The sequence below is a fragment of the Pyxicephalus adspersus genome, chromosome 9 (genome assembly GCF_032062135.1).
Source record: "Pyxicephalus adspersus chromosome 9, UCB_Pads_2.0, whole genome shotgun sequence".
NCBI lineage: Eukaryota > Metazoa > Chordata > Amphibia > Anura > Pyxicephalidae > Pyxicephalus > Pyxicephalus adspersus.
This window is the reverse complement of record NC_092866.1, coordinates 35,364,365-35,388,364: the sequence shown is the minus strand read 5'-3', so window position 1 is coordinate 35,388,364 and position 24,000 is coordinate 35,364,365. Positions and strand designations below refer to the sequence as shown.

Here is a 24,000-nt window from a genome sequence, read left to right as displayed (position 1 = left end):
ACACTATTTGTTTCAGAATCTTTTTTTTCTTCATTTCCCTTCTCTAAAAAACTGGTGCGTCTTATGGTCCAGTGCGTCTTATGGTCCGAAAAATACGGTATGTGTTGTATATCTGATTCTTTTTGTTATGTTTACCTGTTATTTTTTTTTTCTCTGAAAACTTAATAAAACTGATTGTAACAAAACCACAACCAAAAACCAAAGGAATAACAAAAGATTTCAAGGAAGAAAAATCTAGGGTTTACAAGATCAAACAGGAACATGGGGATGGGATGGTAAAGGATAACAGAGGAACATAAAGGGGCAGGGTGTCTGGGTACAGTGACCATATTCTCCAGAGGCCCATACAGATATACAGAAAGTCAATATCTGAGCCCAGTTATTAAGTAAAAAGAGGTAGAGAATCGCAACCGACCAACGTGAAATAATGGCTTTAAAGCTGTAATCAGCTAGTGCTTTATGTTCTTTTATTCACATAATGTTATTGCCCTTGTCAATACAAAGGGTAAGGGGTGGGACAGAGGGATGTTTCCAGAAAAGCAGTTTGAGTTGTCTTGCAGCTGCATACAAGTAGCAGTATAGATGACTTTTCTGAGATGACAGAAAGTCAGGGAAGGTAGACAAAAGAGGAGGGGGAGGGAGCAAAGGAGTATCCCATAATTCAGAACATAAGGAAAACACTTCATGCCACAATGGTTGGGCAGGACAAGTTCACCATTTATTTAAATACATACCCTCCTCTCCTCCACATGTCCAGCAGATACTAGGCAAAGCTGGAAATAGTGCAAGGTGAACGGTTACCTATACCATCTAGAACTAATCCTAAATGTTTTTCTCTTGAGCGTAGCTGCAGACAGACACGTTATGGGTTAAGTCAAAGGCTTTCTGCTAATCTGAGTCTGTAATATTATAATCTAGGTTTCTATGCCATTTTGTGAGGTATCTAGGGCAAGACCCGGTGTATTTCTTCTGTTGTAATTAGCACACAGCAGATACCATGTAAAAAGGGAATTCCAAGAGGAGTGTAAAGCTTTGCAAACGGTATGACATTGAAGCAGCATCAACCATAGGCTCTCTACCGGTAGTTGGCGGGGGGGATGTGTTTGGAGGGATAAACTTACCCTGCGTAGGGCAAACAAAATGTCTGGTCAGGTGTCTAGTAATAACATAATAGGCAACAGCAACACTACAGTGGTAACAGGCCAAATGGCGGGGAAAATTCTTTGCTGGCTTTACACATGCTTCATTTCCGTAACAGCCTGTTTTTACAGAGATCAGAAGCTCAAGCTGAAATGATCGCATGCATGTGCAGTGAGATTGGCACTTTTTTTTTCCTGGAAGGCACATCACCCGACCTTGTACCTGTGCAGTGCAAGATTGGGTTATGTAGGAAAAAGAGGAAGAAAATGGCAACGCCTGGTGTGCAGTCTGCGCCAGAATTAAGAAGGAAGGTGGGACTAACTGGACTAGGATAGCAGAGGATTAGCGGCTTTCCACTAGTAAATGTTTTATTTTTTTTACTGATGGTTCCACTGTAAAGTAGAAATAAAGCCCTCTTAAAGCGAAAGTTAATTAAAAAAAATGTCACTCACCTTTACCTTTGCAGATCCGTTGCTCCCTCTAGAGGTTTTTTAGATTGGGTCTGGGTTCTGTCGTCCTGGAAACCTCCTTCGATTTGGCACAGAAGTGTTGGGCGCTGCCATGTTCTTTGCCCTTCTTCCTACATCACCCGATCTTGCACTGCGCAGGCACGAGAAGGTGTGAAATAGCCTGCGGCAGACTGTTAAAAATAGAGTGCCGATCTCGATGTGCATATGTGAGATCTGACATTTCATTTTTCCCCAATAAAGAAAAAGTAGCCAGAAGCCTCCTGGTGTGTTGGTTTGCTTTAAAGTGAAACTATAGTTCCGCTTGCAAAATTTGTTTATTGCAGAAAGGAACAGTCGATGTCCCTTCTGCAATTTATTCTTGTATGTTTGATATCTACTTTTTTTAAAAAAAAAATCTCCAAGCTGTGCTCCTGTTTTCTCAACATTGAACTCATGTACCATCACAGCCCAGCCAGAGGGCCAAATATTAGGAAACCAGGAACAGGAGAAGATGGACTGAGGACAGGTAAGTTAATTTAAAGAACTGTGATCAGGCAGGTAAGTTTATTTTTTTGCACAGGAGACATCACCTTTCCCTTCAGCAATGGATCTGCCTTCATTATTTATTTTTTTTCTGCTTTAATAAAAAAGTGCAGACAGGTAACCCTATGACAGAGATGGGGATACCACACATTAGGGTGACAACATGTGATATATTCTGTGCCACATTTATTCCTGACAGCAGGAGTATCAGTATCAGTTCCCATATAACAGACGTATCAGGATGGGCAGCAGACAATGCTGAGCAATTCTCGGGTACCCGATCTACAGTCTGAGGGGAAGTCTCTTACATGTCACTACTACACAACCCTCGTCCTCATAATAAGAAGATGAAGGCAACCAACAACCGACTGGCTCCAGGAACGAAGGGACGATTTGCAGTCGCAGATGTATGACGTAATGGTACAGATGGCGGCATAGGGAAGCTTTTCTCCTTCAATCCCAGAAGGTATGTTTGTATTTATTATGCTGATCATTTGAGATTATCGTGTTACCGGACATTGTATTTGTGGCGCTCTGGGTGTTCGAATGGCGGGAAATATGGGTGCATGTGGTGGTCCCATAAGGGGTTAATGTGGCTTTTCCCCTCATATGAGAGGCTACGAGTCCCAAAATGGCCCTCCAGGAGCAAACCCAGCATGCTGAGCACCCCTGCATACTGTCTGCATGGAGCTCAGACATTGGAGCAACAAAGCCAACCTTCCATGGAAAATACTTTAGCTATCTCTCTCTCCCTATCAATTTTATTAAGAATAAATAAATTTAGACAATTGTAAGCACAATGCTGTTTATTGCCGTGTTTGTTTTATTTGTTTTAGTCTAATGTTTTCATGGGAGGAAAGTGGCTGGACAGGACAACAAATGTAGAAAACAGTAAACAAAAGTTCTTTATGTCACTCAAACTCACTCTGTGTAAGATCAGGCAATGTGTCTTACTGCAAATTTATTCTCACGATGAAGCTTTTTTTTTTATATAATGGAGGAGCACCCCTGATGACGCATGCTCGATGTTGGGCATACTCAGACTGCCACCCTCTATTATAATGTAAAAATGCTATGATGAGTCCGCTTTAAGGGATCAGCAGCTCTGTTTACACTTTAGGGAATTCGTAGAGTGTGAACACAGAGGTCTGGAGGTTTTGTTCATCCAGACAGAGCTTGGTACTTCAGGTCTGGTAATAAATTGAAACCAGTCATAGAAAATTTGGTGGCAGTCATTGCTGATATTTTCCCAGTTGTCATGCCAACTACACTGCTTCATTATTGTGAATCATTAACATAGAATTAAAGTCTGACTTTGTACATTGGTGATCAGATAATTGGTTAAAGCATAAATAGACAGGCGATGTCACTTCCGTAATAACTGCTTCTACTGCCTGATCGCTGCCCAGCTGTCAAATTTTGCTGAATGCACAGCTTAGTGTTGGTTGTAACCTATCCATCCTGGCTTCCCTTGCGCATGCTAAGAATAAGTGGCGCGTAAGTGTTACAACATCCCTACCAAGCCAATCAAGATGGCCAAAGATGTTCTTCAGAAAGAAATGAAGAAGGAAAATGGGAGTGCCCTGTGATATAACAGCTAGGTGGGTATTGTGGGTTTAGTTCTGCCTTGCCTTGCCTGAAATGTATGCAGTTAAAGGGAACTTGGGGCAGCATGGTGGCTCAGAGGTAGCACTCTTGCCTTTGCAGCGCTAGGTCCCAGGTTCGAATCTCGGCCAGGACACTATCTGCATTGAGTTTGCACGTTCTCCCCGTGTCTGCGTGGGTTTCTTCCCACATCCCAAAAACATGCAGTAAGGTTAATTGGCTTTCCCTCAAAAATTTACCTTAGACTACATTAATGTCATATGACTATGGTAGGAACATTAGATTGTGGGCTCCTTTGAGGGACAGTTAGTGACATGACTATCGACTTTGTACAGTGCTGCGTAATATGATGGCGCTATATAGATACTGTGTAATAATAATAATACCTTGTCTCTTCTCAAATCAGCAGTCTGCTCCAAAATATTAAGGAAGCACTGAAATCAGTTATCTGATCTCAACTGAAATAAGTTGAAAATCGTTATTGATATACATTGTGTAATTCATGGACAACAAAATGATGTAAGAATGGTCAATGGAAACTAAAATGTTTATCCCACTGAGGGCTAGCTTTTAACTCAGATTAAAGATAAAACGTGAACTAACAGAAAGATTGACCTTGTGTGAAATTCTTGAATATTGTGGCTCAGTAGTGTGTGTATGGTTCTCCCTCCAAAAAAATGTCTTGATGTGCATCCGATAAGATGGCAAATGGGACCCAGGGGATTGCCTGCCAAACCTCAATTAAGGCATCAGTGAGCTCAGGGACAATCTATGTCACTACATGAGAGTGAGATGCACTTATACATACAATATCATAGCAAGTCTCTATTGTAATCAGGAATGTGGGGGCCAGGTAATGGTATCAGTGCCTTTGTAATTCAAAAACTGCCTACACATTCTAGCCTTATGAGGCCAGGCATTGTCTTGCACTAAGAGGAACTCCAGTCCCATTGCATCAGTGTAAAGTCTGAGAATGGGTCTGAGGATTTGATCCTGGTACCTACCAGCAGTCAGGGTACCATTAGCTAACATGTGAAGGTAAGAGAAACCCTCCCAAGTATATCCTCTTTTCCCAGACCATTATTGACCCAACAGTCATGCTGGACAATGTTGCAGCCAGCAAAACGTCTGTCACTTGTGCTGAACATAACCTTGCTCTCATCTGGGAGGATGAGGTGTCAGTGGCAGTTTAGTCAGAAAAATGCACACCAGTACCCCACATCCTTTAGCACTGTGGCAGTACACCTCCTGTTCCTCCTCACACAAAGCTGCAGATACCAGTCCAAATTCTGTGTTTTTGCCTATCTATGGCACTGTCCAGCTCTCATTGTGTATCTGCTCCATGTTCTTGAGACTCGAGTGCTGGGTGACACAACAAAGTTTGTGATGATATGTATAGATGTGCCATCCTGGAAGATAAGGGCTACATGTGCAACTCGAGTAGGCTGCAGGGACCACCTCTGTACTGTAATTACAAGGACACTACCGAAATGCAAAAAATCAAAATCTGTCAGGAAGAATATGGGGAGAGAAATAGTCTGTGATAAAGCCATTCCCTCTTTGGAGGTTGGTTTTCTGATACCCAGAAGTTTAAATGACTTGGTATACTGTCTTAAGCGTTAGCATTGCTGGTTTCAATTATAGGGGTGTGTTTGTAAACACTTCCCCTAGCGATCTGTAAATTGCTTATGTTATATTTTTGTACAAACGTGTGTAAAAAATAATTAGAGAAAGCAAATTCACAAATACATTTGTTAAATAGTGGGTATATTTATAATGAATTATACTTGTATTCATTCAGCTTTTTATTTAGATTTTCCTTCAGTTCCTAAAATGGGACTAAACTTAATCTTTAAAAACTTGTGAACAGACTATGACCCCTGCAATAAAACAAACTTACCTGTCTATCTGGTTTTGTAATGTACTTTGAGTTGTGAATGTACCCCTTAGTGTACCATCCCAGCATACCTTGCCTGGCCGATCATGATGGCCAAAGATCCATAAACTGAAAAGGGACTGGGTGAAGTTGCAGGAGTAAAGAAAGTTGAGTTGGATGAGTGAGAATACGGAACAGGCATTACATTTATTTTATTGCAGAAGAGACATAGCCTGCTTCCTTCTGTAATAAAGAACCTGCAGGCTCACAATTTTTGTTAATTTTAAGTTTAGTTTTGCTTTAAGATTGGTATATAGCTAGGTTGAAAAAGTACTCCATTTTTAAGATATACATAGGAAACTATGGGCATAGTTGATATAAAGGAAGGCAAAAAATACACATTTGAAAGAATGGTTAAGTTTTGTTCAAGAAGGGAAAGAAATCCCTTTCCTGAATTCACTAAACAATCCAATATTTCTTATATTAACAGTTGTTGGAGTCATTCGTTATAAAATGTATTACCCACTTGTTTTCTGTGTATATAGAAATCTAAAAATTCCAGCCCTGCATCATTTTGCATCTGAATTCTATTTGACTTGCTGAAGCTACTTCCTCATTTGTTTATTATTCTATGACCATGCTACACAGACCCACAATAAACACCTGAAAATGTTCTATTCTGCCCAGTTGTTTTATTTGCTGGTGATAGTCAGGCGTTTGCAGACCTGGAGGTGCCTGGGATATTAGGTGTTTTTTTTTCACTGGCATAATGCAGGGTCTAATGATGGAAATGCAAAATTTAATGTTAATTTGCTGTATGTAAAGTTGTTGTCTTTATCTCCAGTGAAATCTCCCACGCCTAATCTCTTCGACATGGACGGTGATGTTCTGACAACAATGGAAGACTGTTCTGAGAGCGATGAGGAGGACTCCTGTCATGTAGGAAGTGACATGCCTCCTGAGTTTAACAACTACTGGAAAGCAGCTATTGAGAAGCCACATAATTTCAGTGCTTGGACTAAACTGGTATCATATGCAGAAAGTGAGGTAAAGGCTTAAAAGCATTTTGTAACACTGCTGACTTTATTACAATATGAAGGGATGTAACCTACAACCTCCTTGCACATAGTGTCCTGGCTGAGATTTGAACTTGGGACCTAGCACTGCAAAGGCCAGAGTGCTAACCTCTGAGTCACCATTGCAGTTAGCAATCTAATGTGGGCCAGCCATTCTGTTATGTTGTCTTGCCCACAATGGACCTTGCACATGAAGTTTTTGAGGTTTGTGTTGACTAGCAATGTAACTAAATATTGTTTTATTCTTTAAAGGTCACTCCTTATCACGCCATTATCTACCCTCATGACAGTGGTAACAACTAAAGACTCATGAAATATTTTTGGCTTGTGTTTATGAAGAAATCTTAATTAAAAGCTTCATCTATCATTGCATCTTCTATGTGATATACTAATATTTATCTGTACACATTTGAATCTTTGTTTTGATTGTTCTAAAGTGCAATGAGCAGTTGTTATAAAAGCCATCTTTTATTTTCTTTCACAGAAACACCTGGCAGCATGTATGAAAGCCTATGACAAATTCCTTGAACGTTTTCCACTTTGTCACATATACTGGAAGAAGTATGCTGACCTAGTGCAGCATCTTGGCAATAAAGAAGAGACAGAAAAGGTTTGTTGTGACTGGCATAATAAACGCAGGTCATTTCGTGCATCACACAAAATTAAATTAAGCCAAGACAGATTTTTATAGTTTAGTTGTACTTATAGGGAACATTGTTTAGTTACTGTGAGGCTTTACTTTTGATACAGATTACTTTTATTGATTTATAGCAGCTACTTAAGCCTCATATGGGTGTTGTGATTGGCCCTTGTTCTTGGGGCCAGTCCTAATCACACAAATAAATCATGCCATGCTTGCAGTAAAATGCTTTTTAATAATGGGCATTGCCAGACATTTATAGGCACTTTCTAATATTGTAACATAACGCATTGGTTCAGATGAGACCACAAAATGGGTAATATTTTAAATACTTTATCTTATCAAGTCTTTGAGTTGGAATATGTAGCAAAGTTCATGACAATATAGATTGAGAACATAAGCATGTACTCATTAAAGCTGCGTACACACGGCAAATTTTTCTCGCCCAATTATCGGGCGAAAATCTGCCGTGTGTACAGTCGGTCGTCGTCAATCGTCCGACGACCGTCCTGGCGGATCCATGGACGATGGACGACGACCGATCCTAATGAAAGGGAAGGGGAGAGCGCGCAGCAGGGTGCCGCTCCGTCGCTCTCCCCCTCCCCTCTCCATAGAGCATGAACGGTGCTGTATGTACAGCATCGTTCATGCATCGTGCAGTCTTTTCTCGTTGGAAAGGATCGTGAAAGATCCTTTCCAACGAGAAAAATTGCAGGTGTGTACGCAGCTTTAGGCTTCAATTTAAAATGTGTTAAAAACGGGCTGCACATTACTAAAGCTTTTTAAATGCTTTGGCATTTGTTTATAGAGTGGTAAAATAAAGGCTTTTTCCATCAGAAATTGCTTTAGAAAATATCTAAACCACATCTAAAACTGATGATATAAACCTTTTATTGGGCTATGTTAACTGCATTGTATTGATTTCATGTCCGTTTACCTACACACTGCACAATGGATTGTTAATCCTGCAACTCTTGCACCAAGACCTGGATATTATGCTTTAAATGCATATGATGGAGCATCATGGTGTATACCCTCAAGAGAAAAGGGGGATAAAAGTTTGTGCATTGAAGAGCTTATCCAAGTTTAAATCTGCCCTTGCACTTCAGAGTGTTGTTGGGTTCAAAACCAGGAGATAGAAAGTCCAGACACAGTTGCCACTTAGTAGAGATGAGATCTTTGTTCAAAAGCTTGAATAAAAATACTTCTTATTGAAGATCAAACATTGCATTAAAAATGTGTCACATAAAATTCCAGTTTTCACAAGACTCTACTTATTGTGAAACTTTTACATTCAACTCAAAATACTACAGCAGCAACCCACGTCCTTAACCAAAAACTGTATTAAAGTAGAATTAAACTTGTTGTTGTGGTTGAGCTTCTGCCATAATTAACAAGTATACAAAGCATACTTGACGATTATGGCACATATTTACCTTGTGTTGTCACTCTACAGCAATGATAGATACAGGACCTGTCATCAATGCAGGGATGGGCGAAATTATCTACACTGCTGGATCCAAGGCGATCTTCCATGTGTGTCTGTGGCTTTTTGTTTTGCAACAGAAACAAAAAGCCACCAGAAGAATGTATATTTACTTTGTCAAATAGTACCACCTCCAGGTGTGGGTTGCCAATGCCAATATGACTGTCATAGAGAATAGGAGGTATAAAATTTCTCTAGCCCAGGAAAATGTTTGTGGATTAGGAGTACTGATTTCACTTACTGCATAGTGTACCGGGTCAGTACTGATGCTTAAGACAGTCAAGCAATGGGCAATTACATAGTCAGCATTGGCAGATCCCTTGTTTCCATTCCTTTTACAACCTAAAATTTTACCCAGCTATATTTATCTGCCTATTGGGTTTCCTTTCTCTGGGCTTGTTAACATTCCAATCACTCTTACATTGAAGAAATTACATTAATGCTGTGTCCACCTATAGTGACAGACATGTAGAAACAAACACAAAAGTACTAGAAGCTAAGTTTTAGGGACCTAATGAAGTGCATAGTTTTCTCGGTGTCTATGAATGATCAGCTGAAAATAAGAAAACATGATAAGAGTGTTGTAAAAGTATGTGAGTTTTTGTTCTCACCATTTTCTTTGTGAAATTCAGAGCATGTGCAGACTAGTGGTTAAAAGCTATTTCCAGTCCTCTAGAATACCTGAAACCAAAGAATGGTTGCAAGGACCTATATAGGTTCCAGTTTCAGTTTGTGGAGTGGTTGGAGAGGAAAACTGACCTTGGAAGCTGCATGTAGTGTCTGAAAAACTGTGCTACATGTTAACCATTTTTAGGGATCAGCTAAGTGTGGTTAAAATACCTAAAACTGCTTGCAAAAGATGCTAGTGTGAGCGTGCCCTGGTTTTCTGTTATGTGCGTGTTCCTCTATTTATTGTCCATACTGTGTCTGTGTATGCCTGTCTGCTATATGGGTGCCATGATGGTTTGATGCTAAATGTGATTTCCACCTGTGAAAAGTTCTGCTTGTCATTTGTTTACCTTGTGTTTGTGTATGATTCTTCTGAATGATTCATATCTTTTTATATTACAAATAAATATTGGGAACTCATTTGATGCCTGGCAAAGCATTTCCTAGTTTGTGTATTTGGAACGTGTGCAACTTAACTTAAGATAACTTAAGACTGTAACCTCTTTTTGAGGCCGTTACTGATGTGAATGGACATTTTTAATCTGGAAGCCCTGTCAAAATATGGGAAATAAGATACCAAAATGATGGCTGTATAAACCTGGTTATGAAAAAAAATGTTTGTTTTAGTATGAAAAAGGTTCACATTGGAAGTGAAAAATTGCAGCTTACTGCATCCAGGTGCCAGGTGCCTACTCTCATTGAGAAGCAGTAACAGGCAGTAAATGCTAAGCTTTTTCAGGTGTTTGCAGACGCTTGTGTAGGAGTTTGCAAGCAGCTGTAAAAGCCTTGCAAAGTGGTGCTTTTTGTTTGCTTTTAATAGAAGCAGTTTGAAAAAAGCACACCAGAATAGGCAATGACATACAGTTTCAAGTTGGTCTGTAGAGCTGGCAGAGGAGGAAATCTGCCACTGGAAGATGCATGTAGCATCTGAAAAAATGCCGCTCCTAACGGCCTGAGAAAAAAGAGCAAAAAAGTTTAAATGTTAACTGTTTTTGCAGGAGGTTTTAAGCATCAGTTCCATTGTTTGTGCCACATTCTTCCCAGTCCTGGTCATATTCATCGCAGCCCCATATACTTGTATGAGGCTGCTATCTGAGCCCAGATACAGCCCTATATAGAATGTCTTTGGAGCTGTAATTGGCAGGCATGACCTGGATAGGGAAGACTTTGGTGCTGTATGTAATCAAACAACAGAACTTTGCTGTGAGATCTTGTTATGTATGTATCAGCGTATTGGTTAGTTTACCTCCAAGGAAGGATGGGAAGAATAACTGCACTCCTAAAGTCCTACAGTGCTCCAGTCCTACTTCTCCTCTATTGTATGTCCTGTAGTAGAGTCCTGTACTGTGTTTGTCATTGATTATTGCAGAAAGTCAAGTGATACCCTTTGTTGGTTAACTTGAGTTATTAAAATGCAAACCTCCAAGATTTCTCAGTGATAAGTCCATGCACAACTCCTTCTGAGCTGGCCATATATCTAACAATCTATAAAATATGACCATAATAAAAAGGAATTACCTTTTCTAACACGTGTGAATAGTCAGAATTTTTGTAAATGGGATCTATTATAGCTAAAGAGTATTATTGGGTTTATGACCAGGAGATAAAAAATCCAAATACTAATGTCTTGTCACTTGGGGGGGGGGGGGAAATCTTTTAAAAACCTAGAAGTCTTTCAATCTTTTAACTTTTCAATTAACATGGTAGTGTTGCATAAAATCCCAGTTTCTATTGATTTGAAGTTCTCTTTTTGGTACCATCATTTTTGGATTTGCTCCTCTTGTGATCCTGGTACTGGGACCCATCAGTAGTGCAAATATGTACATAGTTTTCACATCTCTTCTACATGAGGGAGATGTTCTGTTTAGTATTGGGCTGTTCAGGGAACTTCTCATGATAAGTGGTCTTAGTTTGGTTGGTTGTCAATATGCTGTTAGGAGATTAGTCTAGGAATATTTCTTAGAATCTTGCTTTTGTGTTGAAGGGGCTAGAATTCTGGAATTCTTTTTTAGACATGAGTTGTATGTGACCACCAGTGGGACCAGGTCATTCTTTCTAGTCTCATTATTCCATAAATGACTGGTTCTGGGGATGTTGCATACTTTCCTGATCTGTGTGTTTGCTTTCTGGCATTACTTGAACTACGAACTTTAAAGTATAATATAACGTTTATAGAAATATCATTGCAGCTTCTTGTAGAGGTGTTGCATATTGTGAACATGATTGATGTATTGATATCTATCTGAGATCTATCTGAGAAACTGCAGAGTCAGGACAAAGTATGCCAACTGATGAGTTATACCGCATCATTAAAGCTGACCTGCAAAGATTTATGAATACTGAATCAAAAGTATCTAATGTTCTCGTATTACAACATTGAGAATTAGAAGCATCAAATTATTGTGCTGAGGTCTGTCTTTTTTTTATCCCCTACTACAATATTCATAAATCCTTTTCTCTTATTAACAGTAGCATGTGATAATTCTCTGATTTTGGTTTTTTTTTTTGATTTTCAATTGTTCTTTTAATTATTGTGACAGTTTATTTAACCCAATATAGGTATCTTTTTTCCCCACAAGTGTGGCTTCCAAAAGGGAATGTTGTAAGAAGTAAAAAAACTCAAAAACGAGACATATTACGTTACCACTAATCACCAGCACTCACATTTTACCTATGAAATATTATATAATATTGTTACTCTGTGCAGATATTTGCCCGTGCCGTGAAGTGTAACCCACTTAATGTTATCATGTGGATCAACTATATTCAGTACCTGAAGAAATCTATGAACATGTCTCTGACAAAATCTGTTGACACGTTACGAGGGTAAGAGTGAGCTGTTTTCTTTTATGTCATTTAAGTCTTACTTGAGTATTGTGGGAAATCTGTGAAATAATCTGCTAGTATGCCAGAAGGACAATATCTGCTTGTAACGGTGTTTCTGATGTACTTACAGAGGTTGCAAGCAGTTCAGGTCAAGTTGAAGGAAATTGGTTTGTGGCTAGGGATGGTTTCCTGGACCTACCATTAAGTGTCTGAACAACTGCCTGAAAAAGTCTGCAATTAAAAAGATAAAATATGAGCTAATTTGTTTTAATGATAACCACTATTTGCAATCGGCTTTAGGCATTTGCAAGCAGTAAAAGTTCAAAAAATTGCTTGTAAAAAGCACTAGTCTGGAGCTAGCCTTACTGTAAATTAGTGGTTTACAAGGACTATTTCCTGATGTTAAAGTGCAACATTTAAAGGCACATGTTTGAAATTGCCATTCATTCCAGTGTGCCAGTACACATTATTTGGGCTGCAAAGAGAACAAATGGACAGCAAATGCCCATAAATGCCTAAAAATGCCTAAAGTACTCAAAAAAACGGATTAAAAATATATAGGCTCTTTGTGAGTCTGTGTGGCTGTTTCATGTGCAAGACATTTATGGGCCTTTTCTCCTATTCTACCTCTTCTCTGTCACAAGTCCTCGGTGAAAATGTCTTTACAAAGCTTACAAAAACTAAATGGGTGTTTTACAGACCTTTGAAAATACCAGATTGGCTTGGCAAAGTGTAAAACTTGGCTTAAGTGTGCATTTATTTTATTTATTGGATGATAATAGTTTGATTGTGTGTGTATGTTCGGTGTATGAGTGAAGGAGGGAAAAGGTGAACGTTGCAGCATGAATTAAGTATTTCTGTTGAAAAGCTTTAACTGATTTATCCAGCAGTATTAAAAATGTTTTTTTGATTTGTAAATACGTTACCATGATATGCTTAAGAGGTTCATGAAACTGATTTTGATGTTTATTGTAACATCTGACATGTATTCACTTCAAACAGGTGCAGAGCTATTTTTGACTACTGGGGAGATATACCAATCAGTAAAATAAACATATTTCTGCTTCTAATAACACTACAGACACCTATTCCTATGACACTTCTGATAAAAGAACTTCCCAATCCTATGTGTGTAGTCCAGTTTTCTTTTTTGTAGTCCGGTTACTTTTTAATTTTGAAGTTAACAGTGTCAAAGAAACGGGTTAAATATAAATATGTTTTTAATTGTTCATACTTTTTTAATTGTATTTTGCAATCATTCAATGTGTGTTTCCCTAATCTGTAGGTAGCACATTTCTTCATTTAAGGATCTTAGGCATATGTGATTTTTCAATTTAATTGACCAGCAGCTTTTTAACTTGCAGTAAATGGCACGTGATAAATACTACATTTTAGTGATTGTATTTATTGTAATATGTAAAATTGTCCGCCCCTGATTAAAACTGTTTTGTTGGGGAAAAAATGAGTGTGACATGTTTTTGCACATTTAATTGCACAGTTACTATTTATTTGCTTGATTTCTTTATTTAAATCTGCAGAGATGTGAAAAATGCAGAGCATTTAGAATGGTCTAAGAATATGTCTGGAAGCATTCTGCAAATTTGAGATATTATAGCTTGCACAGAAAGACACTTGGCTAAGTAAAAGAAACAATTGGAGACTCTGATTTCAGCCAAAGGTAATATTAAATACTGACAGGCTGTCGGAACATTTGCACGTTTGCCATATTTTTCTGGTTCATTAAATGCATAAATGAATAGTGATTGTGCATTGTCTGTTGTAAAAATGTGTCATCCTGAGGCGGATGCAATAAATTCCTTTCTTAGAAAAAAAAATTAAACAAAACATGGAATTTTATTAGTTGGTACCAAACAATTACCTGTGGTTGTATATGATAAAAGCAGAAGATATTATATATCCCTGAATGCCAAGTCAATTGTTGCCCAACAAACACAAGGCTTGCTTTTGGCAATCCTATTTATGAGAACTGCATATGTTTTCTATGTTTATAAACTGTTTTCATATAGTTGACTTGTAGAAAAACATTCTTGTTTATGTAAAAAGTAATAATTTTGCTTTTGTAATAATAAAAAAAATAATTATAATGCATTATAACACTGCATGTACAGTGTTCTCCCCAGACCCTTTTAGCTGGGTGCAGCACCCAGCACTTTTAAGCAACCACCCAGCAGTTTTTGGGTGGTTCCTTAGGAGTTGGGTCACAATACAAATATCTCCACCCGCACAACTTCTTTCCACCCAGCTTAAAAAATGTCTGGGTTGAGCACTGATGTAGTATATTTCATTAATATTTATCAACATTGCCTAGCTTGTTTTTTTCCCCATAAATCCTAATTCATGGTGGAGTGTGTTTTTGGAGTGTGGACTGCATTTTTTGTCATCCCTATAAAATAATAAATGTGCAAGACTGCAATGCACATTACATACTGCTGTTTATGCCTTTTCACACATTCCTTCTGTACTTCTCTCCCATCACTTCTCAACTGTGTGATTTTGGGAATTAATATTATCTAAATGGCCAGCACAATGATCACTTTATTATGTGGCCACAGGGGCCATAATTTCAAATAGACATAATTGTTTGGGGTCCCTCAAGTCTTCCGTTATCCTCCTGTCAATTTGTGTGTACATACCCCTTAAAGTGACCATTAGTGTGGAGGTTTGGGTAATAATTTTCAATATATTAATCTATTTAATAAAAAAGTATATTTTTTAAAGGTTTGAGCTGTAAATGTTATTTTCATTGAAAAGGAATTGGTGTTCCTGGCAGAAAGTCCACTTAAATGGGAACACACTGATTTATATAACCAGTGGCAGCCCTCAGGAGAAGGAGCTGCCATTGTTTTACAGAAGTTTAATAACCTACTAAACATAACATGACTCCACCTTCTTTTTTTTTTATTTTAAAATATCACATGGACAGTTATATGTTTTATTAAGTTCTCTTAAATAAATTAAATAAGTAAGAAAATGGTTAAACACATAGGTTCCATAAAAAAAAGAAAAACCTCCAAATAATTTATTTGAAAAAACAGTAAACAAAATGAGATCAGTGAAAATGGCAAAAGGTAGTATATATCGCCATATGGCCAGTTGGTCACAGGACGTATATAGTTCCTTTTGTAGTTTTATATCTCTGAAGATGGTCTTTCAAATCTGAGGTCTCCTTTCTTCCGGTGTCACTTTCTTGTGTAGGTCTTCCTTTCTGTGATATCCCTTTAAGATTATAATCATGTGTCACTATGGTTGCTTCTCTTTATTAACCTTTCAGGCATGTTAACCGTTGGGTTATCCAGCTAGTGACCTACTGACCACCCACGTTTGCTTGATTTTTACCACTTTGATGTACAAGATGCCATCTTGACTAATGTCACTGTTTTTGCCTTTTTTTTTTTTTTTTCAATGAGTTATTTTTTTTTTTAATGTGGAATACACAAGTTTATACATTTTCTTACTTATGATTGAAGGAAACTGAAAACAAAACATCCCACGTGGGTTTATGTGATATTTGCAACTTTATGTGGGGTCATTTGTTTCCTTCACTATAGGATAATTTACTAATCTTTATACACTTTGCTCTCCCATTGGCATAAATCACCCTTTTTTTTTTTTTTTTTTTTTTTTTTTTACTTTTAAGCAGGTTAATAAATTATAGAAATATGAAGTAGAATACCAGGCATTTAGGTATGACACACAATTATTACACTGGACTAGTATAAGGAAAAGAAACATCATATCGCCCTTTTTTGCTGAGCACTTCACAGTTTCATACAGACTTCTGTTACAGCATTACATAAGCAAACACCACATAGGCTCATTTTCTGAAGTATTGTACTGATGTGCAAAATTTATTACAAAAATGGCTATGGGTTCTTCCCCCACTTGCTGAATACTGAAGATCTATGGGAGAAAAAGAAGCTGAAAACTGACTGCTAAGAGGTTCCTTCAGACCAGAACTGCAAACATCTATTCATTTTGATTTTTATAACCTAAGGTTCAAATTCTCTGTCCTTTAAAGATTGTTTTAATGATTACTTGAAATTGTTTCTCTGTGTGTTTCTGTGTATTTAAATCTTGTCTAAATTAATTGTGTACTGTCATGATAATCAAAACTATTGTAATTTAAATTTCTAATAAAAACACATTAAAAATATGGAGGTGGAATGGATTTTTCAACTGAGATGATTGTTAATTGAATCATACATTTTGTAATGTCCTGCTTAAAAGTTGGAACTAACTTGTACATTCTCTTTGCTACCAGGGTATGGTTTACAGTCACTAAGATTTAAAATATTTATGTGCCTGATGATAACAAATATTAAACCACTGTATCGGGAACTTGCAGTCTTGTTTTGACTGTGATAAATTTCCCCTTTTTATTTGATTTTTTTCAGCCTGTTATGTCTATAGTATAACATACAGTAGATGTGGCATACTTTGATCATTTGAGATCTGCCTTTATTTTGTACCTTTTTACAGTGCGTTTAAGGAGGCTGTACAAGCCGCTGGTAAGGAATTTCATTCCGATGAGCTGTGGAGGATTTACATAGAATTTGAGACCCAGCAAAATAACCTGAAAGGTGTTACTGCACTGTTCGATCAAGTACTTACAATCCCCACACAGCAGTATGAAACACAATATGGGAGGTGAGCAAAATGACCTAAGCTTAGAATTGTTTGCATTCATTGTCTATTCTTTTATTTTTGTTTCTGAAAATTTTCAATTTTGCATTACAAAACATTTAACGTGTGTAAGTGTATGGTGTCAGGTACACTACTAAAGATTATTATTTTCTTTTATGCCATCTAGATTTAAAGTGTTTGTATTCAGTCATTCCCCTGTTGAAATCTTGAACCCAGAGGAACGACGCAGGATCCGCTTAAGAATACAGTTGGAAAATGATGATTATCGGGTTGCTGCTGAAGACGTAGATGACTCTGTGGAGCCAATAACAGTGTGTATTCTCTCCCATATTTTTTAGCATGATTTTGATTCCTTATACTAGAGCACTTCAGTTATTACTTGCATTTTGATAAGTTTATGTAGTGCATAAGTTCAGGAACAAACTTAGCCACATGCCAGGAAGTCACGATAGATCGTTTCATTACCTTTTTTACGTGGGTGAACCCCTTTAAATAACTTTCAGGTCTTCAGGGATCAGCTGGGTGATCCAGCAAACCTGGAATGGATTTCTTCAAAGTCATTTGCTAGCAACTGTTTTGAATCCTGGACCAGATTTATTCCAGGTTTGCTGGATCACCCAGCTTCACTGATGAAAGTGTATCCTCTCCAGCCTTGGAGAGCTTTATTAAATCAGCCAGTGAATCAAACCAAACATATTTTATGTCTCATCTGTATAAAAAGACTAAATTTCATCATATCGATGTCTATTTTCCTTCTGTATTGTGAAAAGATGTCCCAGTTTAATGTGCATTTGAGTATTGGATGGAATTAAGGTAAAACCTGTTTTACACTTTTTTGGCCTTACATAGCAATAGCAATTTCATCCAGTCAACTTCTGGGTTCGGGATCATTGGCCATCTTGACTAGTCAGACCAGAATAATGTTTATTCCCAGTATCCATCTGTGCTAGGATTATAAACTGAACTGTGCCCAGCTCAGTGTATATTATAAAAGATTGCAAACAGGCAGATACGATTTTTGTATTGCAAAAGGGACATTGCGTATCCCCTCTACAAAGAGAACATGTCTGCTTGCAATTTTTAACATTTTTACCTTCAGCTGTATTTCATTTGTTTCATCAGTTATCTCACTATAACTGGTCTTGGGTAAGACAAAGTGTTAACCCATATTGGAGCTAGGGGTATGGAAGGAAAGGTCTGAGCAGCCCAATGCAATGTGGGAACTAATCAGAGAGGGAAAGTAAAGGAAAAGGGTGGTTGGTGCCGAAGTAGTGGAGTGGTATAGGATAAGGCACTGGGAGCACATTCAGACCTCAGAATTAAAGGTGATGTCAGAACATTTTGGCAGGTTAGTAGCTGACTGGAGAAGCATTCTGAGGCAGAATGTGAGCTGGTCAATATGTTCATAGATTCATCATGTTTAAAGGTAGATTAGCACATGCTGAAATTTCAGTAATTAGTCTGTATTAAAATCCTGGGAAGATCATATATAATTGTAACATTTACAATCACATTCTCCCGTAATACAAAATGCATTTATTGATTTTCTTGTAATCTCATTTTATGTCTGTGTGGCTATAGTCGCCTAAATAAAAAAGTAAGCTTTAGTGTTTAAAATCTATCTAATAATTATCTGTAATACTGTAAAGACAGCTAATTAGGGTGATACAGGCAAAATTGTGTAACATTTTGCAGATATCAATATAAATATACACTATTTCATAAAACTGTCAAGGCAATATATCAAAGTGACACATGCACACTGGTATACTATTTTAATCAGATGTTAGGACATACATACATGGTTTTAGCTTTTGAGTTGTTTTTCTTTCAGGAATCTGATATACCAAAGTTTCGGGAATATATAATCAAAGTTAGAGAACAGTTGTATCTCCTAAACGAAGAAGAAGTTCAAAAGCGCTGGACCTTTGAAGAAGGGGTGAGTTTTCTTCTTTCACCTATGCCTTGCCCTCTTTCACTCTTCGCTTTACATCTCTTTTACCATCATGTCCTTATTTTTTTCTCCTGTAATTTTTCTAACTATTCTATCATAATACTTATTTATAACTTTCTTTTTCTTTGTACAAATTCTTTCATCTAGATAAAGCGGCTTTATTTCTATGCAACACCAATAAATGTTAAGCAGCTGAATAACTGGAGAAAATATCTGCAATTTGAGGTGTCTCAGGGTCAACATGAACGCATAGTAATACTGTACGAGCGATGTCTGATGACCTGTGCACTTTATGAGGAATTCTGGCTGTCGGTAAATCTAGTTTTTTTTTGTATTGGTATTCTGAGAGAGAAGCTGTTAAACTAGCAATATATTTTTCAAGGTGATAAAACGAGCAGACATGATAAGGGTTTTCCGGGTAAGAACTTTACTTTAGGAATTTTAAAAGATGACCAAAGATTGTAACTAGAGGGAGGCAGATGGTGCCCCTTGGGGTGTAACAGGCACAAGTGATTATATGGGATTTAAATCTGTTTTAATGTGCAAAAACTGAAAAAATGTGACCAAAAAAAAATCATGGTCTAAATATATTTTTCCTGACCTCAAAATCATATTTAGGTAAATTATTGCTGCTATAACTTTGTAACAAACCGTGCTTCTTCTCCAAAGAGAACTGTGGAGTCACCGTGGTCTACTTGGCTTACTGTGAGTCATATTTAATGGTTACAGTTGTTTTGAATTACTGACCTGGAACAAGTATGATAAAAATTTCACTACTTGTTCTGAAATTGTAACCTCTGCATCTTCATAACAGGGGCTAATATAATTCTTGGTATTTAGTGCTTGGTTTCTTTAAATGTCTGTGACTGTGAAAATGTTACTAATGAGCAGTATTTTTATTGCAGTATGCACAATATATTGAGGGTCATTCTGTGGAGGCTGCCCGTTCTGTATTTGAGAGAGCCTGTCGTATTCATTTACCAGTGAAATACAGTCTCCATCTTCAATGGGCAGCATTTGAAGAGAAGCATGGTAAGTTGGTCATTGATTAGGTCATCACTTTCTGTTCAATGCATTTTGTGCCATCTAATAATTTGTTCAGCCAACTGTCTAACATTGGCTATTGTTTTACAAACTTCAATCAAAAAGTGATTGCTGGTGCCAGCGTTACAGACATTATCCTTACTTGTTTTTATGGCCTTCTTCTTTCAGGATGTTTGGATTCTGCCCATGCCATTTTGTGTCACCTGGAAAATACAATACCTGGTTTAGCTATTGTACGTATGAGACGTGTTGGTCTGGAAAAGCGCAATGGTAATCTGCAGGAGGCCGAAAGATTGTTAAAGGAGGCTATACAGATGAGTGCAGGAACCAAGTTGGCAGGGTTTTATGCTGTGAAGCTTTCACGACTAATTCTAAAGCTGCAGAGAGACCCACACAAGGCAAAAGCTGTACTTAAAGAAGCCCTTAAAAAGGATCCGGTAAGATAGCATACATCTTTTGTAAATGTAATCATTTTTGTCAAATTATCAGCAGTAGAAACAACAGATTTATCTATGATTGGTTTACAAATATCCCAATCATAGTTGATTGCTACATTATTCCGGCCCAGGCAGTGCTTTCCATGGAGAAGGAGTTTGTAGATGTAGGATTGCTCATCTGTATTCAGACATTACAGTGATATCTTGTGCAAGCACGTGTATACGATTTGTATCTAAGCCAGTGACTCTTCAAAAAAAAACAAAAGGGTAAGGATGACATTCCTGGAGCAAGCACCTTAACCTCCCTAGCGGTCTAATTCCGTGCAAATTTCCACGCAAAAAGCGGTACAATTTTTTTGCATGGAAATGTATTTTTCATTGTAGGCTATAATTCTTAGGCATAACTCACCGCTCAGGAATACCGCTAGGGGGGTTAAAGAAAAACTCTGCTCTGACAGCTACTTTGTGTCCCCATCAAGTTATTCTTCAAATGGAAATTGTATTATTCAGAAAAAGTTGATCCAAAGTCAAAATATCATTTTCTTTATCTTTATTTTTGTTGAAGTCAGAAACATTTTACTTACAACCTGCCCAAGTTTGTAACATTTAAAACCATACCTCTTAACTTATACTTGCAGTATTTGGCAGTCCTGGGCTACTATTCGCACATCTTTATTATCCAAGATGCAGTATTATAATGTCTGATGGATTAAAATGTTCTTTGACATGAATCTTAGGATAATGCCATGTTACATGTGAATTTGCTGGAAGTTGAGATGTTCACAGAGGATGCTAAAGATGCTCCTCTCGTCTGTGTGGAACAAGCACTTAAATGTAAACTCTCCGATGATTCAAAGAGAATCCTGTCAGAAAAACGACTTGATTATCTAGAAGAATATGGCAGCCTAGCAAGGTACAGTATTCTTTCTGATTTGTCCCAACCACTCATTATCTGTTTTTGAGATTCAGGAGCACATTCAGATGCCCAACATTAGCATCTGGCAACTCTTTCTTAATCTGTGAATGAGTTAATGACTTTTAAATAAATATAAAGTCACTTGCATATTAACTGTATGCTTGGGGATGTTTTTTATTATATCACTGAAGAAAAATATTTCAAAGTAATAACATTACCTAATAGAAGCAGTAGCTTTGCAAATACGGATGTCATTGACTATACAACATCATTCAATGAAATTTAAACTGGTTATTTAGGAAGGGTTTCTAATTGGGTGTGGTTTATTCTTTGATGTGCTTAGCCTGATATTTGGAGATATGATCAAGAGAGGATAGACAGACAGACTATTTATAGGCAATGTGATGTTTGTGTTTATTTGGTGGACAAAGTCATGTGGCCCTGATTCTAACAGAGACCAACTAGTCTAAGTCAAGTGTTAACATAATATTTGTGAATACAAAAATGACAATAAAAATATATTATTACATTGACTTGTTTTTTTACAATATTTTCCTATATTCTAAAGTCAGAGGTGTCTTAAGTGCCTGACGCGTTTCGCCTTTTGGCTTCCTCAGGGGACCATTGAGATTGAGAACTTAAGATCATACTGTACAATTGTATATAGGAGACAGCATGTGAAAAAAAAAGCCTTTTAAATAGTCGTTCTTTAAATTTAAACAAACAATTTAAATTGACAGAAAATCTGTATTCATGAATTATGTTACACCAATTATTTAGTTGTAACATTATTTGAGTATGTTTATCTAAATACTTTACACATTAATGGGTGTTTACTAAGTAAACAGTTGACTTTGGAATATTTTAGTAAAAGGGTAAATCTCTATTTGTTTTTTGTTTTTTTGTATTTGGTAGTGAAGTCAGTTTTTGTCAAAAGTCAGTTTTCAAAAGTGTTGAGGGCAACTCTTTAATGGGCACCTCCTTTACTTTTAGAATTTTTCTCAAGTTTTGCTACTTAGGCAGCAAAAATAAAACCAACAGCATTTTAACCATTCCTTTCTCTCTGGGGAAAAAAAAACATTTGGAGTCTTTATGCACTTTAAAGGACTCTGCAAACAGTCTTTTAAAGGACAAATGCAGAGAACTTTTAGCATCAACTTAAAATACTTCTGAGATCATTCAGAATTCATTTGATTCAGTGTCTATGACCCGCCTTTTCTGCTTCTGCATGCCTATAGACTGTACGAAATCCCAATGACACAGACCTTTAAAAGAGTTTTTTATAAAATCTGCAGTCTAAACTCCAGGCATACAGGGGAATAAAGTAAATTAAAAACTAAAAAATATAATTTTGAGCTTCTTATTAAAAAATGGGATGTATGTTCAAATATTTTTTTTCCTTTTTAATGTAACCACATTGCATTTTAATGCAAAACATGCACACACCTAGGACATTGTGGCAGCACTAAAACAATTCCTTCTCATAATACTGATTACTAGCCATCTGCAGAACAGTTCTCTGGTACTTTTGAAATATTTCTGCTTTGGACTTCTTGATGATTGTTTTATTTTTATTTGGTAGCTGGATGGATGCCTACTCAGAACATCAAACCTATCTGAAAAGAAAGACAGATAATGGGTAAGTGTTTGAAATAAATAATATCTGATAGTTGGATTTATTTGGTCTTACTCTCCACAGTTGAAAACTGATATATGAGCAAACTTCAAGTGGTTGAAATACCTCAAGAAAGTGGTAAAAAAAAAACTTGGGGATGGTGGCACTGTAAAATCAGACTAGAAGTAAAAGGTCATTACCTTATTATGCAAGAACTAACAAATTTTCCCTGCTAAATAGAAATCAACTCAAAAAATTACACTTAATGGCAGCTGCCATTCTTTAAGGCATGGACTTCATTAATAAAAAACAATATTCTTTATCAATCAGGTTTCAAATGTCCTTTCTAGCTTTTGAGAGATCACCTTTGCTGGATGGAACTTTGTTATAGATTATTTGTTTTTCTATTTCTACCATACATTTTTAGTAGTATTAAAATCTGGACTATTTGCTGGCCATACCATTGAGTTGAGATGGGGACTGCGACAATAAAGGGTCCATCCAGGGGGTTCCAAAAATGTCTTGCTTGGGGACCAAGATCTTCCTGAACATATCCTCCCACATGAGTAGCAGTTGTGTCCTTAGGCAAGTTCAAATTGTCAAAGATAGGAGTGCAGGGACTAGGTACTAAGGAAAAGTGAAAGGATAGAGGTCTTGGAAAGAGAGCTTTTTTTACTTTACAGAAAAGGTTAGACAACCCTTATATATAAAGTAAAAATGTAACTGATTTTTTTTAAGTGCCCCTTTAAGCCTTGATCATCACAGGGGCGCAGAGCTCCTGGCTGCTCCTTTTTTGCATGAAGGGCCATTTTTTTTATGAAGGGGAAAAAGATGCCAATCTCCTGCATGCACAGATGAGTGCGATCAGCTCTCCCCCCCCCCCCCCATTACAGCAGGCTACGTCACCCGATCTTGCACCTGCGCAGTGCAAAATTGGGTGATGTAGCGAGAAGACCGAAGATGGCGTCCGGTGCTTTCTCCATGACGGGACAAAAAAAGATTTCCTGGACGGCGCAGGAACGCATCAAGGAAAGTTCCAAGGAAAGTTTTTTTTTTTTT

General features: G+C 37.3%; 1 protein-coding gene across 1 annotated transcript in view; it reads left to right on the top strand.

Annotated features, from left to right (window-relative positions):
* Positions 1-2,230: 2,230 nt before the first annotated feature.
* Positions 2,231-24,000, top strand: part of LOC140337640 (pre-mRNA-processing factor 39-like) — a 26,068-nt gene continuing 4,298 nt past the window's right edge. Inside the window, exons 1-12 of the mRNA XM_072421398.1 lie at positions 2,231-2,598; positions 6,458-6,660; positions 7,174-7,299; positions 12,192-12,310; positions 16,811-16,978; positions 17,142-17,286; positions 18,810-18,914; positions 19,077-19,241; positions 19,835-19,961; positions 20,142-20,410; positions 21,148-21,323; positions 22,909-22,965. Coding sequence (XP_072277499.1) covers positions 6,487-6,660; positions 7,174-7,299; positions 12,192-12,310; positions 16,811-16,978; positions 17,142-17,286; positions 18,810-18,914; positions 19,077-19,241; positions 19,835-19,961; positions 20,142-20,410; positions 21,148-21,323; positions 22,909-22,965 — 1,631 coding nt within the window. The 5' untranslated portion in view covers positions 2,231-2,598; positions 6,458-6,486. The remainder of the gene's footprint in view (positions 2,599-6,457; positions 6,661-7,173; positions 7,300-12,191; positions 12,311-16,810; positions 16,979-17,141; positions 17,287-18,809; positions 18,915-19,076; positions 19,242-19,834; positions 19,962-20,141; positions 20,411-21,147; positions 21,324-22,908; positions 22,966-24,000) is intronic.